At 43.2% G+C, this 17,783-nt stretch overlaps 2 protein-coding genes across 2 annotated transcripts in view; one reads left to right on the top strand and one right to left on the bottom strand.

The window, feature by feature from the left end:
• The window catches only part of COL4A2 (collagen type IV alpha 2 chain), a 711,921-nt gene that overhangs the window by 536,857 nt on the left and 157,281 nt on the right, over nucleotides 1-17,783 (bottom strand). The gene's annotated exons all lie outside the window — the stretch shown is intronic.
• Nucleotides 1-17,783, top strand: part of COL4A1 (collagen type IV alpha 1 chain) — a 262,582-nt gene that overhangs the window by 117,610 nt on the left and 127,189 nt on the right. Inside the window, exons 3-4 of the mRNA XM_063953177.1 lie at nucleotides 14,131-14,220; nucleotides 14,302-14,346. Of these exons, the coding sequence (XP_063809247.1) occupies nucleotides 14,131-14,220; nucleotides 14,302-14,346 (135 nt within the window). The remainder of the gene's footprint in view (nucleotides 1-14,130; nucleotides 14,221-14,301; nucleotides 14,347-17,783) is intronic.

The following is a 17,783-nucleotide window of genomic DNA, read 5'->3' on the forward strand; positions in this document are numbered from 1 at the left end:
GCCCAGGGCACCCCCCCTGCGCCCTGCACCCTTACAGTGACTGCCGTATGTGAGGTGTATGGGAGCAATGGCGCACAGCTTCACCGCTGTGCGTTACCTCAGTGTAGATCATGATTTCTTCTGCCGCCTCTGAAGTCTTCTTTTCTTCTCATACTCACCCGGCTTCTATCTTCCAGCTCTGTGAGGAGGACGGCGGGGCGCGGCTCTGGGACGGACGGCGAGGGTGAGACCTGGGTACCGATCCCTCTGGAGCTAATGGTGTCCAGTAGCCTAAGAAGCAGAGCCTTGAAACTCACAGAAGTAGGTCTGCTTCTCTCCCCTCAGTCCCTCGATGCAGGGAGTCTGTTGCCAGCAGGCTCCCTGAAAATAAAAAACCTAACAAAATACTTTCTGACAGGAAACTCAGGAGAGCTCCCTGTAATGCACCCAGTCTCCTCTGGGCACAGTAGTAAACTGAGGTCTGGAGGAGGGGCATAGAGGGAGGAGCCAGTGCACACCCATTCCTAAAGTCTTTCTTAAAGTGCCCATATCTCCTGCGGAGCCCGTCTATTCCCCATGGTCCTTACGGAGTCCCCAGCATCCTCTAGGACGTAAGAGAAAATACATTTACCTCATAATTCTCAGTTTTTATGCAGGATCAAATAGCTTAATGAGTAGGGTGTTTAATTGGAATGCAACAGGTTATGAGTTTGAATCCTGGGTATGGCAGTATATTGAAATGTGCTATTTAATAAAGGGTATTGTAACTGAATAACGAGTTCTCAAGTTAAGTGCATGAATGTGGTATAAAGAGGATCTGTGTCCAAATCCGGAGCATCATTGCATGGAATGTCACTGGGATAAATTTAGTCCTGCCTCTTCCTCCCGAGGCATGCGCCTTATGCCACTATTGGAAAAATGTGTGTGGGGAATGGGGGCACCGATTCTCTTTCTCTATCGTCCTAGTGGATGCTGGGGTTCCTGAAAGGACCATGGGGAATAGCGGCTCCGCAGGAGACAGGGCACAAAAAGTAAAGCTTTAGGATCAGGTGGTGTGCACTGGCTCCTCCCCCTATGACCCTCCTCCAAGCCAGTTAGATTTTTGTGCCCGGCCGAGAAGGGTGCAATCTAGGTGGCTCTCCTAAAGAGCTGCTTAGGAAAGTTTAGCTTAGGTTTTTTATTTTACAGTGAGTCCTGCTGGCAACAGGATCACTGCAACGAGGGACTTAGGGGAGAAGAAGTGAACTCACCTGCGTGCAGGATGGATTGGCTTCTTGGCTACTGGACATCAGCTCCAGAGGGACGATCACAGGTACAGCCTGGATGGTCACCGGAGCCTTGCCGCCGGCCCCCTTGCAGATGCTGAAGTAAGAAGAGGTCCAGAATCGGCGGCAGAAGACTCCTCAGTCTTCTAAAGGTAGCGCACAGCACTGCAGCTGTGCGCCATTTTCCTCTCAGCACACTTCACACGGCAGTCACTGAGGGTGCAGGGCGCTGGGAGGGGGGCGCCCTGGGAGGCAAATGAATACCTATTTTGGCTAAAAATACCTCACATATAGCCTCCGGAGGCTATATGGAGATATTTAACCCCTGCCAGAATCCGTTAAGAGCGGGAGACGAGGCCGCCGAAAAAGGGGCGGGGCCTATCTCCTCAGCACACAGCGCCATTTTCCCTCACAGAAAGGCTGGAGGGAAGGCTCCCAGGCTCTCCCCTGCACTGCACTACAGAAACAGGGTTAAAACAGAGAGGGGGGGCACTAATTTGGCGATATGCTTATATATATATTAAGATGCTATAAGGGAAAACACTTCTATAAGGTTGTCCCTATATAATTATAGCGTTTTTGGTGTGTGCTGGCAAACTCTCCCTCTGTCTCTCCAAAGGGCTAGTGGGTCCTGTCCTCTATCAGAGCATTCCCTGTGTGTGTGCTGTGTGTCGGTACGTGTGTGTCGACAGGTAGGAGGACGATGTTGGTGAGGAGGCGGAGCAATTGCCTGTAATGGTGATGTCACTCTCTAGGGAGTCGACACCGGAATGGATGGCTTATTTAGGAAATTACGTGATAATGTCAACACGCTGCAAGGTCGGTTGACGACATGAGACGGCCGACAAACAATTAGTACGGTCCAGACGTCTCAAAAACACCGTCAAAGGTTTTTAAAACGCCCGTTTACTTTAGTCGGTCGACACAGACACAGACAGGGACACTGAATCCAGTGTCGACGGTGAATAAACAAACGTATTCCTTATTAGGGCCACACGTTAAAGGCAATGAAGGAGGTGTTACGTATTTCTGATACTACAAGTACCACAAAAGAGGGTATTATGTGGGATGTGAAAAAACTACCATAGTTTTTCCTGAATCAGATAAATTAAATAAAGTGTGTGATGATGCGTGGGTTCCCCCCGATAGAAAATTATGGGCGGTATACCCTTTCCCGCCAGAAGTTAGGGCGCGTTGGGAAACACCCCTTAAGGTGGATAAGGCGCTCACACGCTTATCAAAACAAGTGGCGGTACCGTCTATAGATAGGGCCGTCCTCAAGGACCAGCTGACAAGGCTGGAAAATATAATAAAAAGTATATACACACATACTGGTGTTATACTGCGGCCAGCGATCGCCTCAGCCTGGATGTGCAGAGCTAGGGTGGCTTGGTCGGATTCCCTGACTAAAAATATTGATACCCTTGACAGGGACAGTATTTTATTGACTATAGAGCATTTCTATATATGCGAGATGCACAGAGGGATATTTGCACTCTGGCATCATGAATAAACGCGATGTCCATAACTGCCAGGAGATGTTATGGACACGACAGTGGTCAGGTGATGCAGATTCCAAACGGCACAGTATGGCCGTATAAAGGAAGAGGACTTGTTTGGGGTCGGTCCATCGGACCTGGTGGTCACGGCAACTGCTGGAAAATCCACCGTTTTTTACCCTAAGTCACATCTCTGCAGAAAAAGACACCGTCTTTTCAGCCTCAGTCCTCTCGTCCCTATAAGATCATATCTGCCCAGGGATTGAGGAAAGGGAAGAAGACTGCAGCAGGCAGCCCATTCCCAGGAACAGAAGCGTTCCAGCGCGTCTGACAAGTTCTCAGCATGGCGCTGAGACCGTACAGGACCCCTGGATCCTACAAGTAGTATCCCGGGGGTACAGATGGGAATGTCGAGACGTTTCCCCTTCGCAGGCTCCTGAAGTCTGCTTTACCAAGTCTCCCTCCGACAAGGAGGTAGTATGGGAAAAAATTCACAAGCTGTATTCCCAGCAGGTGATAATTAAATTACCCCTCCTACTACAGAAAAGGGGTATTATTCCACACTATATTGTGGTACTGAAGCCAGAAGGCTAGGTGAGACTTATTCTAAAAATTTTTTTTTGAACACTTACAAAGGTTCAAATTAAGATGAAGTCACTCAGAGCAGTGATAACGAACCAGGAAGAAGGGGACTATATAGTGTCCCGGGACATCAGGGATGCTTACCTCTATGTCCCAAATTTGCCCTTCTCACTAAGGGTACCTCAGGTTCGTGGTGCAGAACTGTCACTATCAGTTTCAGACGCTGCCGTTTGGATTGTCCACGGCACCCCGGGGTCTTTACCAAGGTAATGGCCGAATTGATGATTCTTCTTCGAAGAAAAGGCGTCTTAATTATCCCTTACTTGGACGATCTCCTGATAGGGGCATAGTCCAGGGAACAGTTGGAGGTCGGGGTAGCACTATCTCGGATACTGCTACAATCAGCACGGGTGGATTCTAAATATTCCAAAATCGCAGCTGATCCCGACGACACGTCTGCTGTGCCTAGGGATGATTCTGGACACAGTCCAGAAAAAGGTGTTTCTCCCGGAAAAGAAAGCCAGGGAGTTATCCGAGCAAGTCAGGAACCTCCTAAAAACAGTGCATCATTGCACAAGGGTCCTGGTAAAAATGGTGGCTTCCTACGAAGCAATTCCATTCGGCAGATTTCACGTAAGAACTTTTCAGTGGGATCTGCTGGACAAATGGTCCGGATCGCATCTTCAGATGCATCAGAGGATAACCCAACATCCAAGGACAAGGGTGTCTCTCCTGTGGTGGTTATAGAGTGCTCATCTTCTAGAGGGCCGCAGATTCGGCATTCAGGATTGGATGCTGGTAACCACGGAGCCCAGCCTGAGAGGCTGGGGAGCAGTCACACAAGGGAAAAATTTCCAGGGAGTGTGATCAAGTATGGAGACTTTTCTCCACATAAATATACTGGAGCTAAGGGTAAATTTATAATGCTCTAAGCTTAGCAAGACCTCTGCTTCAAGGTCAGCCGGTATTGATCCAGTGGGAAAAACATCACGGCAGTCGCCCACGTAAACAGACAGGGCGACACAAGAAGCAGGAGGGCAATGGCAGAAACTGCAAGGACTTTTCGCTGGGCGGAAAATCATGTGATAACACTGTCAGCAGTTTTTCATCCCGGGAATGGAAACTGGGAAGCAGACTTCCTCAGCACGACCTCCACCCGGGAGAGTGGAAACTTCATTGAGAAGTTTTTTCCACATGATTGTAAACCGTTGGGAAATACCAAAGGTGGACATGATGGCGTCCCGTCTGAACAAAAAACGGGACAGGTATTGCGCCAGGTCAAGAGACCCTCAGGCAGTAGATGTGGACGTTCTGGTAACACCGTGGGTGTACCAGTCGGTGTATGTGTTCCCTCCTCTGCTTCTCATACCTAAGGTGCTGAGAATTATAAGACGTAGAGGAGTAAGAACTATACTCATGGCTCCGGATTGGCCAAGAAGGACTTGGTACCCGGAACTTCAAGAGATGCTTACAGAGGTCTTATGGCCTCTGCCGCTAAGAAGGGACTTGCTTCAGCAAGTACCATGTCTGTTCCAAGACTTACCGCAGCTGCGTTGTCGGCATGGCGATGGAAAGCCGGATCCTAAGGGAAAAAAGGCATTCCGGAAGAGGTCATTCCTACCCTGGTCAAAGCCAGAAAGGAGGTGACCGCACAACATTATCACCACGTGTGGCGAAAATATGTTGCGTGGTGTGAGGCCAGGAAGGCCCCACAAAGAAATTTCAACTCGGTCGTTTCCTGCATTTCCTGCAAACAGGAGTGTCTATGGGCCTCAAATTGGGGTCCATTAAGGTTCAAATTCGGCCCTGTAAATTTTCTTCCAGAAAGAATTGGCTTCAGTTCCTGAAGTCCAGAAGTTTGTCAAGGGAGTATTGCATATACAAACCCCTTTTTTGTGCCTCCAGTGGCACTGTGGGATCTCAACGTAGTTCTGGGATTCCTCAAATCACATTGGTTTAAAACCAGTCAAATATGTGGATTTGAAGCATCTCACATAAAAAGTGACCATGCTCTTGGCCCTGGCCTGGACCAGGCGAGTGTCAAATTGGTGGTTTTTTCTCAAAAAAGCCCATATCTGTTTGTCCATTCGGACAGGGCAGAGCTGCGGACTCGTCCCCAGTTCTCTCCCTAAGGTGGTGTCAGTGTTTCACCTGAACCAGCTTATTGTGGTGCCTTGCACCTACTAGGGACTTGGAGGACTCCAAGTTGCTAGAAGTTGTCAGGGCCCTGAAAATATGTTCCAGGACAGCTGGAGTCAGAAAATCTGACTCGCTGTTTATACTGTATGCACCCAACAAGTTGGGTGCGCCGGCTTCTAAGCAGTCGATTGCTCGTTGGATTTGTAACACAATTCAACTTGCACATTCTGAGGCAGGCCTGCCACAGTCTAAATCGGTTAAGGCCCATTCCACAAGGAAGGTGGGCTCATCTTGGGCGGCTGCCCGAGAGGTCTCGGCATTACAACTCTGCCGAGCAGCTACGTGGTCAGGGGAGAACACGTTTGTAAAATTCTACAAATTTGATATCCTGGCAAAAGAGGACCTGGAGTTCTCTCATTCGGTGCTGCAGAGTCATCCGCACTCTCCCGCCCGTTTGGGAGCTTTGGTATAATCCCCATGGTCCTTTCAGGAACCCCAGCATCCACTAGGACGATAGAGAAAATAAGAATTTACTTACCGATAATTCTATTTCTCGGAGTCCGTAGTGGATGCTGGGCGCCCATCCCAAGTGCGGATTATCTGCAATACTTGTACATAGTTACAAAAATCGGGTTATTATTGTTGTGAGCCATCTTTTCAGAGGCTCCGCTGTTATCATACTGTTAACTGGGTTTAGATCACAAGTTGTACGGTGTGATTGGTGTGGCTGGTATGAGTCTTACCCGGGATTCAAAATTCCTCCCTTATTGTGTACGCTCGTCCGGGCACAGTACCTAACTGGCTTGGAGGAGGGTCATAGGGGGAGGAGCCAGTGCACACCACCTGATCCTAAAGCTTTACTTTTTGTGCCCTGTCTCCTGCGGAGCCGCTATTCCCCATGGTCCTTTCAGGAACCCCAGCATCCACTACGGACTCCGAGAAATAGAATTATCGGTAAGTAAATTCTTATTTTCTGACACAGGGCACCAAAACGTTTAGTTATGGCTCTGGTGATTTGCAGACAAAGCACACAAAGCTACAATTTGTAAGCTTGTGAGTAGGGCCTTCCTACCTCTATGACTGTTATTACCCAGTTTTTTTAATCATTGTTTCCAATTGTAAAGTGCAATGGAATTTGCGGTGCTATATGAGAAACAGTTAATAAATAAATAAATTAATTAATTAATACAAAGAAAGTGACAATAATGTAAAGACCAATATACAGTGTGAGGATGGGTCATGCCACAAAGCTGCGCAACATACACATCCCAGAGTTGAACTCTCCAGAGCCCAGATAGCACAGATTTTGACTAACTTTTCTTGAGATATGGACTATGTGTGCTTACGATTTTGGCTTATGTGAGATTTTGGCTTATGTGAGATGTAATTGACATGTGAGATGAACTAGATAGTACACCGATCTAGCAAGGATTGACTTACCTGCACAGTCTGTCTTTTCTTGCGATGCCGACCTGGCGGGACCGCGCATCGGGATCGAATCGAGATCGCAAGGTGACTTTCACCTTGCGATCTGCACTAACTTTTCTTGAGATTTTGACTATATAGTCAAAATCGAAAGAAGATATCTCACTGTGTACACACCCTAAGTCTTATTTCTGTCTGACCTCAATAGTGTTGCCAACTTCATATATTTATTGTCATTATAACATTTCAAGTCTTACAGTACTAAATAATACAATAAGTACCTTTAGCAAACTTTTTACTAAAATAGCCTTAATTTCTTTATCTACCGTACTGCCCTTTCCTGTTGGTGGACAATGGAATTAGTAAGCCAGATGGAGCAGTTATTTTAAGGCAACAACAGAGAGAGGAATCTTTATCCGGTGATGTTTCCTTACCTCCAAGTAATGACATAGATGAACATAATACACAATGTTCTATAAACTGAGGAAATTGAGAAAACACATGACAGCTGATCATTATAGCAGAACAGCCCATTTATTTCATTTGTTACTGTTTAGAATTCCTCCTAATATATTATATTCATGTTAATAAATATTATATGTGTATGTATAAGTAAAGATACAATTTGGTCACAAATAGACAATTACAGTATCTGTTTATTTAAGAACATGGCTAGTCACTAGGAGATGCAGTACGAGGAAGCAGAGTCTTCTTGGAGTTTCACTTACTTACCAGGCTGTCTATAGTAGGCTAAATATTCTGTGGCCTAGGAATAATATTATGTATATAGGAAAAATGAAATAAACATAACTGAAAGGTAAATTCATTTATTGCATAAAGAATGTTGTTAACCTATGACCCACAGAGTTCTATCCTCTAATTATACAGTGCTTTCAGTTTTGATAGTCTTTATGAAAAATACTCTGCGTTTAATCTAACGTAAAATGTGAACACACCAAATGATTGCCTTCAGAAACCTATTCTGAGTCCCTGGATAAGCTTTGGGTGTGATGGGCATCAGTAAGTGAATTTAAAACATCATAAACGTGTAAAAAACATAATTATGTATATACAGTACATACAGTATAGGCCTAATTCATGTTTGTAAGTAAAGCAATAAAGCACACAAGTGGGCAAAACCATGTTGCACTGCAGGTGGGTCACATGATAGATTTGGGTGGGTTATATTGATTCTGTGCAGGGTAAATACTGGCTGCTTTTGCATGTAGCCTACAAATGTTAGACCATTTTATTTTTACCCTGCAGTTTAGATTTTAGTTTGAACACATCCCAACCAAATCTAATCTCTTTGCACATGTTACATCTGCCTCACCTGCAGGGCAGCATAATTTTGCCCAGTTGTGTGTTTTTTTTTTGGATTTACTTATAGATAGGAATCAAGTCCCTAGGAAAGTCAAAATATTAAAAAAATCTTAGTTAACATATTAAAAAGTGTAAGAAATAGCATCACTTATATAGTTAAGTAATGTATGTACATTTTCAAATTTGGTATAAATAGCTATCGTAGTAGACTTTTACCTGCAAATTACCATAGCAATGTCATTGCCAACTGATATTATGGGGTATATGCAATTGCGGTCGAATTCCGGCTGGAATTCAACCGTTTTTAAATTCGACACAATTTGACAGTCAGACACCCTCCCGCCGGGACCCGAATTCGACATATTCAATAAAAAACGGATTCGACAGTCCTGCTGTCGAAAAACGGACCAATTGACGATAGTGTGCGTCCTGGATTCGACTTCATGGACGTCACAAAACTGAGTAAAACATCGTGAAAAAAAATGCGTGGGGTCCCCCCTCCTAATCATAACCAGCCTCAGGCTCTTTGAGCCGGTCCTGGTTGTAAAAATACGGGAAAAAGAATGACAGGGGATCCCCCGTATTTTCACAACCAGCACCGGGCTCTGCTTCCGGTCCTGGTGCCAAAAATACGGGGGACAAAAAACGTAGGGGTCCCCCGTATTTTTAACACCAGCACCAGGCTCCACTAGTCAGAGAGATAATGCCACAGCCGGGGGACACTTTTTTATCGGTCCCTGCGGCCGTGGCATTAAATCACTAACTAGTCACCCCTGGCTGGTGTACCCTGGAGGAGTGGGGACCCCTTAAATCAAGGGGTCCCCCCCTCCAGTCACCCAAGGGCCAGGGGTGAAGCCCGAGGCTGTCCCCCCCATCCAAGGGCTGCGGATGGGAGGCTGATAGCCAAGTGACAAAAATAAAGAATATTGGTTTTTTGTAGCAGAACTACAAGTCCCAGCAAGCCTCCCCCGCAAGCTGGTACTTGGAGAACCACAAGTACCAGCATGCGGGGGGGAAACGGGCCCGTTGGTACCTGTAGTTCTACTGCAAAAAAAATACCCAAATAAAAACATTACAAGCACACTGTGAAAGTAAAACTTTATTACATACATGCACGCCGACACACACATACTTGCCTATGTTCACACGCCGACTCTGTCCACTTCTCCAAGTAGAATCTACGGGGTACCTGAAAATAAAATTATACTCACCATAATCCAGTGTAGATCTGTCCGAGACAGGAGTCACGGCGGGTCTCAGCAGTCAGGGAAAGGGGTCCCATGTGTAAACATGGGACCCCTTTCAGTGCGTGGATCGTCTTTTCCGGTTTGTTTTTTTGCAAAGTACGTGGATTACAAAAAAGAAGAGGACAGATCTACACTGGATTATGGTGAGTATAATTTTATTTTCAGGTACCCCGTGGATTCTACTTGGAGAAGTGGACCGAGTCGGCGTGTGAACATAGGTAAGTATGTGTGTGTCGGCGTGCATGTATGTAATAAAGTTTTACTTTCACGGTGTGCGTGTACTGTTTTTATTTGGTTATTTTTTTTTGCAGTAGAACTACAGATACCAGCGGGCCCGTTTCCCCCCGCATGCTGGTACTTGTGGTTCTCCAAGTACCAGCTTGCGGGGAGGCTTGCTGGGACTTGTAGTTTTGCTACAAAAGACAATATTCTTTATTTTTGTCACTTGGCTATCAGCCTCCCATCCGCAGCCCTTGGATGGGGGGGACAACTTTGGGCTTCACCCCTGGCCCTTGGGTGGCTGGAGGGGGGGACCCCTTGATTTAAGGGGTCCCCACTCCTCCAGGGTACCCCGGCCAGTGGTGACTAGTTGGGGATTTAATGCCACGGCCCGGTATAAAAGTGTCCCCCGGCTGTGGCATTATCTCTCCAGCTAGTGGAGCCCGGTGCTGGTGTGAAAAATACGGGGGACCCTACATCTTTTGTCCCCCGTATTTTTTGCACCCGGACCGGACGCAGAGCCCGGTGCTGGTTGTGAAAATACGGGGGATCCCCTGTCATTCCCCCCCCCCGTATTTTTACAACCAGGACCGGCTCAAAGAGCCCGAGGCTGGTTATGCTTAGGAGGCATTTTTTTTCAGGATTTTTAACCCATTCCCACTCCTTCCCACTGAAAAACATGCTCTGATCTCTCCATATTATTTTAGTCAGTAAAAAAAAAAAAAAATTATTTTAAAAATATATAAATAATACTTGTGGCTCCTAATAGACAAATCCCTTCTAATATAAATAGATATGCTATTACCAATAAAAAAAAACACAAAAAAAACATGTTTTTTAATTTTTTTTATTAGATTCCGCCAGCAAAATGAGGCGGACTGAAATTGACGAAATGACTGTCGAAAAGCACTGTTGTCAAATCGACATTCTTTAATTGAATATACTTTTGTCCAAAAGCCGCATTTTTACCATTGCAGACATGTCGAATTTGAGTAAATGTCGAATTGCAAAAAGTCGAATCTGAATCGGCAGGTTTTTTGTCGAAAAGTACTGTATTGCATTGTCGAATATTTTTTTTTGTGTCGAAAATGCCCCGTTTTTCGACATTTGCGGCAATTGGACCGCAATTGCATATACCCCTATATGGGTAATGAACCACCTCTTGTGAAACATACTGTAGGCCTGTAAAAAGAGTGTCACCTTAAAATGAAACAGTTTGTAAGAATTTTGCTTTTGACCTGCTAATTACTGGTTACAAATAATTTAGCTTTAAATATATGGGTAGACAACAGGTTTTTTTTATTTCTTTTTTTTAATTTTATTCATAGTAACTGACTATAATACTAAGCCTCATGTTTTAGTGGTTCCCATGATGTAAAATTAATGGGAGATGACTGACAACACTTAACTAGAAAGACATTTTATGAAAACAAAAAAACAAACAAAACAAAAACATCTTGCAGTGCAAGAGAACTGGCATTTCCTGGACTGCATTTCAGTGACTTCTCGGTGCAGTACCCCCCCTTGTGGCCAAAAATGTTTGTTTCTACTCTGAAATCATTTGTATATAAAAAGTAAATGCTTTTTCTCTCCACTTTAATCTCCGAAATTTGATAACTTATTATTAGTACTTTAGATGCTGAAATATGTAAAGTTCACAGACAAATAATTGCAAAAAAAAAAAAAGGGGTATGCTTTCATTTAAATAGCCAAGCATTTCTGATTTTGATGATACTGATCATATCTTACACAAGGCACTGCAAAAACTCTAATCCATGCACTCATTGGTGGTCATTCCGAGTTGCTCGCTAGCTGCATTTGTTCGCAGCGCAGCGATCAGGCTAAAAAACGTCAGTTCTGCGCATGCGTATGTGGCGCAATGCGCACGAGCGTCGTACGGCCACAATGAACGATGTCGTTTTGCACGGGGTCTAGTGAAGCATTTCAGTCGCACTGGTGGCCGCAGAGTGATTGACATGAAGTGGGCGTTTCTCGGTGTCAACTGACCGTTTTCAGGGAGTGTTCAGAAAAACGCAGGCGTGCCAGGAAAAATGCAGGTGTGGCTGGGCGAACGCTGGGCAAGTTTGTGACGTCAAAACAGGAACTGAACATTCTGAAGTGATCGCAAGCGCTGAGTAGGTTTTGAGCTACTCTGAAACTGCACAAAAATGATTTGTAGCTGCTCTGCGATACAACCGTTCTCACGTCTGCTAAGCTAAAATAACACTCCCAGTGGGCGGCGGCATAGCGTTTGCGCGGTTGCTAAAAACTGCTAGTGAGCGATCAACTCGGAATGACCCCCATTATCTCCGGCATTGATTATTGCAATAGTCTCTTTACTGGTCTTCCAATGAATAGGCTCTCACCACTACAATCCATTTTGAATGCAGATGCAAAGCTGATTTTCCTCGCTAGCCGTTCATCGGCTGCAGATCTACTCTGTCAGTCCCTCCAATAGTTACCGGTATTCTAACATATTCAATATAAAGTACTTTTACTTACACACAAGGCTATTAACCAAACTGCGCCTACGTACGTACATCTCTTCACTCATCTCAAAATATCTCCATACCTGACCTCTCCACTCTGCACAAGATCTATGTCTCTCATCCACATGTATTACTCGCTCCCACTTTGAACTACAGGACTTTTTCAGGGCTGTACCTACTCTTTGGAATGCCCTCCACAAACAATAAGACTCACCTCTAGTCTCCAAATCTTCAAGTGTCCCCTGAAAACTCACCTATTCAGACAAGCTTATCAAATTCCGGGCCCACCCACATAACCTTTAATGTCTCCTATCTAATTACATCCTCTGTGTACAGTCCACACATACCCTCACATATTGTTTTATTTCTTCACTTTCACATCCTCCTAACCCTTGGCCAACAATTCTGGGTGATCATATCATACAGCCCATTGAGAACCTTTTCAATCTGGCAGGACCATTATGCAATAGGTAGCACCTATCCTTGTGTGTCAATGCCTATTTCCCTATAGATTGTAAGCTTGTGAGCAGAACCTTCCTACCTCTAGGTCTGTCTGTTATTACCCAGCTTTGTTTTATTACTGTTGCCCCAATTGTAAAGCGCAACGGAATACGCTGCACTATATAAGAAACTTATTAACTTCGTTATTAGATAAATAAAATACCCAGTAATTAACAGTACACCATATTGCCATAAAAGTAGTTATTAATCTTATGAATTATTATATTTTTCATACAATACTTAATGCTGCATTATGACTGAATATACATTCCTTGCTAGAGTTGCATGCAAACCTTTTTCCTTAGCTCTACTGGTTCTGTGATATAGAAGTGTAAATATATAAAAATTAAAAAAGGTCACCATCTGCAAACCCCTCAACAGTGTGCAGTGGGGTTGGGAGGACCAATTACAGGCCAGAGACAGTGGATGCTACACTTGATGGAGCAGTCACCTCGGAAAATACTTTTGATGTGATTATGCAGAATTATTGCATGAATGCTAATGCTATTCATTTTAAGACATACGTGATTGCCTAGATTCTAGCTCCAAATGGCATGGCTCTGTCAGTACTTGAGCTAACAATATAATTGATCCCATTAATGAAGATTACCAGCTCTGCATTATAAAGTGACTTATGTTGTGTACATACAATCTATTGTTTCTGTGCAGATTTCTTCTTTGCCCATGGCTCGCTATTACTCTGGAAATAGTATGGTGTGGGCTGTGGTGGGTTTAGCTCATACATGGCCATATGATCTTCTTAAGGCTTAAAATGGTTTTGGTATTTAGCGGGAGATACATCAGACTTTCTAAAGAGGACAAGTAGATAAGTTGCCAATAGCAACCAATTAGATTCTAGCTATTATTTTATGAAATGTACTAGATAAATGATAGCTAGAACTGGTTGGTTGCTATTGGCAACGTCTCCACTTGTCTTTGTTTGATACATCTCACCCTAAATAGTTAGTTGAAAATGAATCTTAGTAACATACTTAGTAGTAAATAAATATATTTGGTAGCCACGGCCAATCATGAAAGAACCTTGTATGAAAGTTACAGTATATAACCTCTGGTCCCTGTCAGGGGCAGTATTACTAGAGCAATTTTCTCTATTCTACTGTAAGCTACTATGCAACTGCTGGGCTGCGCTTTATGATGTATTGTCCCAAAATGTTATCTATTTTATGTATACAGGAGCTCTGAGCATCTAGGGAGAGCGTCAATATGTCTCCCTAACCATAAGAAGCCCAGCAGTGTGTTTGACATGCTAATAAGCAAGTTGCAGTATACCATTCATTCACCTTCAGCATATTACACACGTTCCCTGATCTTTGCATATATATTATACTGTAGATGATTATCTTTAAAAATACAGAATCCACAGATTTTATATATACTGTTATGATTCGAACAATCTTCTGTACTTGATTGCATTACAATGTTACCTTTCTGCTTTCTACAGGGAGATAGAGGATTGTCGGGTCTACCTGGCGTAATTGGGTTTCCTGGATTTCAAGGACCAGAGGGGGCACCTGGACCCTTGGGTCAGAAGGTAATATAATATTTGCAACAATACTTAAATTATAGATTTATCTTTTCAAATCCTTACACGTTGTTTATCTTCCTATTACAGGGTGACACCGGTGAGCCAGGACTTCCAGGCACAAAAGGAAACAGAGTAAGTTGCTTGTAACATAATATGTAAGAAGTCAGTGAAACTAGCTGTAACAGTAATTACACTGAGCAATAGCATTTTACCAGCACAAATAACACTTTCTTGTAGCTGTCTTATTTGTGTGAGTTTCTATATGTGTGTGTATATATATATATATATATATATACACATACATACATACATACATACATACATACATACACACACACACACACACACACACACACACACACACACACACACACACACACACACACACACACAGGGACGTGCGGTGAGCTAATTAGCTCAGGAGGCACTGACTAGCACCAGAGCCAGATTTACATGCAATATATGAGCCAAAGCATATACAGTATCTGGGCATGATTATACACAGGTGCAGCAGTATAAACGCCTGAAAATTTGGTGAGTTTTGATCACAGATGTGTGGAAAAGATAAGCAGGAGAGGCACTGCCTCACCCCACCGCACGTCTCGCCACTGACCATACATATATTGATATTACAAAAATAAAATGACGGCTGTAGCTGTGGCACATTTTCTATTTGAACTCATTTTCATTTTCTAGGTGCAACACTGCAAGGTGAAAAATACTTAGACCACACATCATTACGCAGTGTTGTGTTTAATTTTGCAAATAAATTTACCATTCTGGGAATGACTAAATACAGTAGGAGACCCTAAAAAGCAACTTTGAAAAAACCCTATCGTACTGTATAATGTACTAGTGGAACACTCTCCATCATGATTAAAATGGAAGTTAGAAATGATAATCACACTATCTTCTCTTGATAAATTTAAATTAAGAAAATACTTTACAAGTCATCTTGTTTTAAAAAACATATTTATTAAAAAACCAAGCAAAACTTGTGTACACAGATAGTATGGTCTTCCATTCTGTACCATTTGTGATCAATTGGGAGAACTGACAGCATATTGTAAAATGGCTGAGGAACTTATAACTATTCTGTCATGGAATCTGCAGAAGAATAGACTTATTATATACACACACACACACACACACACACACACACACACACACACACACACACACACACACACACACACACACACATAAATAAAGAAGTGTAATAGGTCTCGTAATGCTATTGCTGTGCTTCTATTGTATGAATGTTTTCCTGTAGTGCTGACATTTTTACTTATTGCTGTATTGATAATCGCACTGAAGATTTGTAAGTTTAAGGTGACTGCTAATATATACATATACAGTATAAATATAAGAGACAAAAAGTAAAAGGTCGCCTCCTAGTGTAGTAATGTAGTAATTGTAGTATGTTTAAAAAACAAACTACACAGTGCTTAGTTACGTACCAGAACTCAAAATGAGTGATGAATATCGATATCACTATTTCTCTTTCCAGTTCCCCTGTATAGTGTCTTAGATGATCCAAGGAGCTTAGGAAGAAAAGACTAGATACAGATGTGTCCTCTTACATCTTTGCTCAGTGAGCTACAAGTTGCATACCACATAATGCATGAGTGCCGTGAGACTCATTTTTCCTGTGGAAATGCGTCTTTATCACAACGTAATGCAATATGATGCATGAGCACCTTCTGCTGATTAAAATGATATGCAGCATGCCTATATTCTGTGTGTGACTGCGACTGTATTTGCATACTAAATGCTATGCTATAGTGGCATATGTGATGCAGATACAGCCGCAATTGCCCACAGAATATAGGCATGCTGCATATCATTTTAATCAGCAGGATCTGCTCATTACTTTGCGAATAAGACACATTTTCACAGGAAAACATGCAAAAAAAGGTGCTCAGTGCTACCGAGTCCCACCACGGCATGGTGAGACTTCAAGGGCTGTTTAGTGTGACTGCAGCAAGGATGTAAGAGGACACATCTGTGTAGTGTAACACCACGATTTGCATAGTGGTAAGGTACTAAATTCAAAAATTGCGCATGTGGTACAGTGTCGCTCAAAAGCAGGGTTTCTTCAAAGAAATATACTGTACATGTATACACCTGAGACCAATTCAATCATGTGAAAAAGCTATGTATGATTTCAAATTACACCAATTACACAAAGAAAAGTATATTGCACACAGTCCCACATAAAGTGCTGTTGTACCAGAACATTGCACTCTGGTCCTCTCAGAATTGTACCTTTTTTCACTTTTCAAACTTTGTATGATTTTTTTTCTATAACTCAGAACAAGAACCATCTAGAGCACAGGTTCTCAAACTCGGTCCTCAGGACCCCACACAGTGCATGTTTTGCAGGTAACCCAGCAGGTGCACAGGTGTATTAATTACTCACAGGCACATTTTAAAATGTCTGCAGGTGGAGTTAATTATTTCACTTGTGATTCTTTGAGGAGACCTGCAAAACATGCACTGTGTGGCGTAATGAGGACCGAGTTTGAGAACCTATGATCTAATGCACAGGTTCTCAAACTCGGTCCTCAGGACCCAACACAGTGCATGTTTTGCAGGTCTTCTCACAGAATCACAAGTGAAATAATTAACTCCACCTGCAGACATTTTAAAATGTGTCTGTGAGTAATTAATACACCTGTGCACCTGCTGGGTTACCTGCAAAACATGCACTGTGTGGGGTCCTGAGGACCGAGTTTGAGAACCTGTGCTCTAATGCAATACCTGTATGCACATCAAACTTATTCTGACAAAAGACAAACATGAAAAAATAATGCTTTTACAGGAAATAATAAAAATTAAGCTTATCTGCAGTATTCCAGGCATTAACATTGCAGTATAAACAGATTTGTATCCAAAAGCAAGGAACAGTGGTCCACAATCATACATACCCAATGCATTTTATCCACTCATGATATTTTAGGATTTCCTCAGGTGGATCACAATATGACATACACTTTTACTAACTATAAAGCAGTTGTGCACAACCATTTCTAATCCAAGAGGCATCATATTCATTGGAGGGTCCACAACATACCATCTTAACCTAATTATTATTATTATTAATAATAATAATAATAATTTTTATTTATATGGTGCCACAAGAAATCTGCAGCACCCAATTACAGAGTACATAAACTGCCGTTGAAGGGAGTATGGAGAAGATAGGTAAAGTGAGAGAAAGAAAATCACATGAGGGAAAAGGACTCTGCTCGTGAGAGCTTACATTATAAAGGGGTGGGGTAGACAGAAGGGGTCACATAGATAGGGTCCTCATTGTATGCCCTGGGCAAAGCAAAGCACTGTGGCCCCCACCCACACATTCATAGGAATAAAAAAATCACTCCTGCAGTCCCGTGTTGTCACTCCACATGCTTCCATACAGTGGATGGCTGTCAGCACTCTGATTGGTGGATAGCTCCAGCCATCCACCAATCAGCATGCTGACAGCCATTCACTGTCTGGCAGCAGTCTGGGAGGAAGTTAGAGAATGCTGCACTCTGATCAGTGGATAGCTCTAGCCATCCACC

Source organism: Pseudophryne corroboree, chromosome 2 (assembly GCF_028390025.1).
Source record: "Pseudophryne corroboree isolate aPseCor3 chromosome 2, aPseCor3.hap2, whole genome shotgun sequence".
NCBI classification, from domain to species: domain Eukaryota; kingdom Metazoa; phylum Chordata; class Amphibia; order Anura; family Myobatrachidae; genus Pseudophryne; species Pseudophryne corroboree.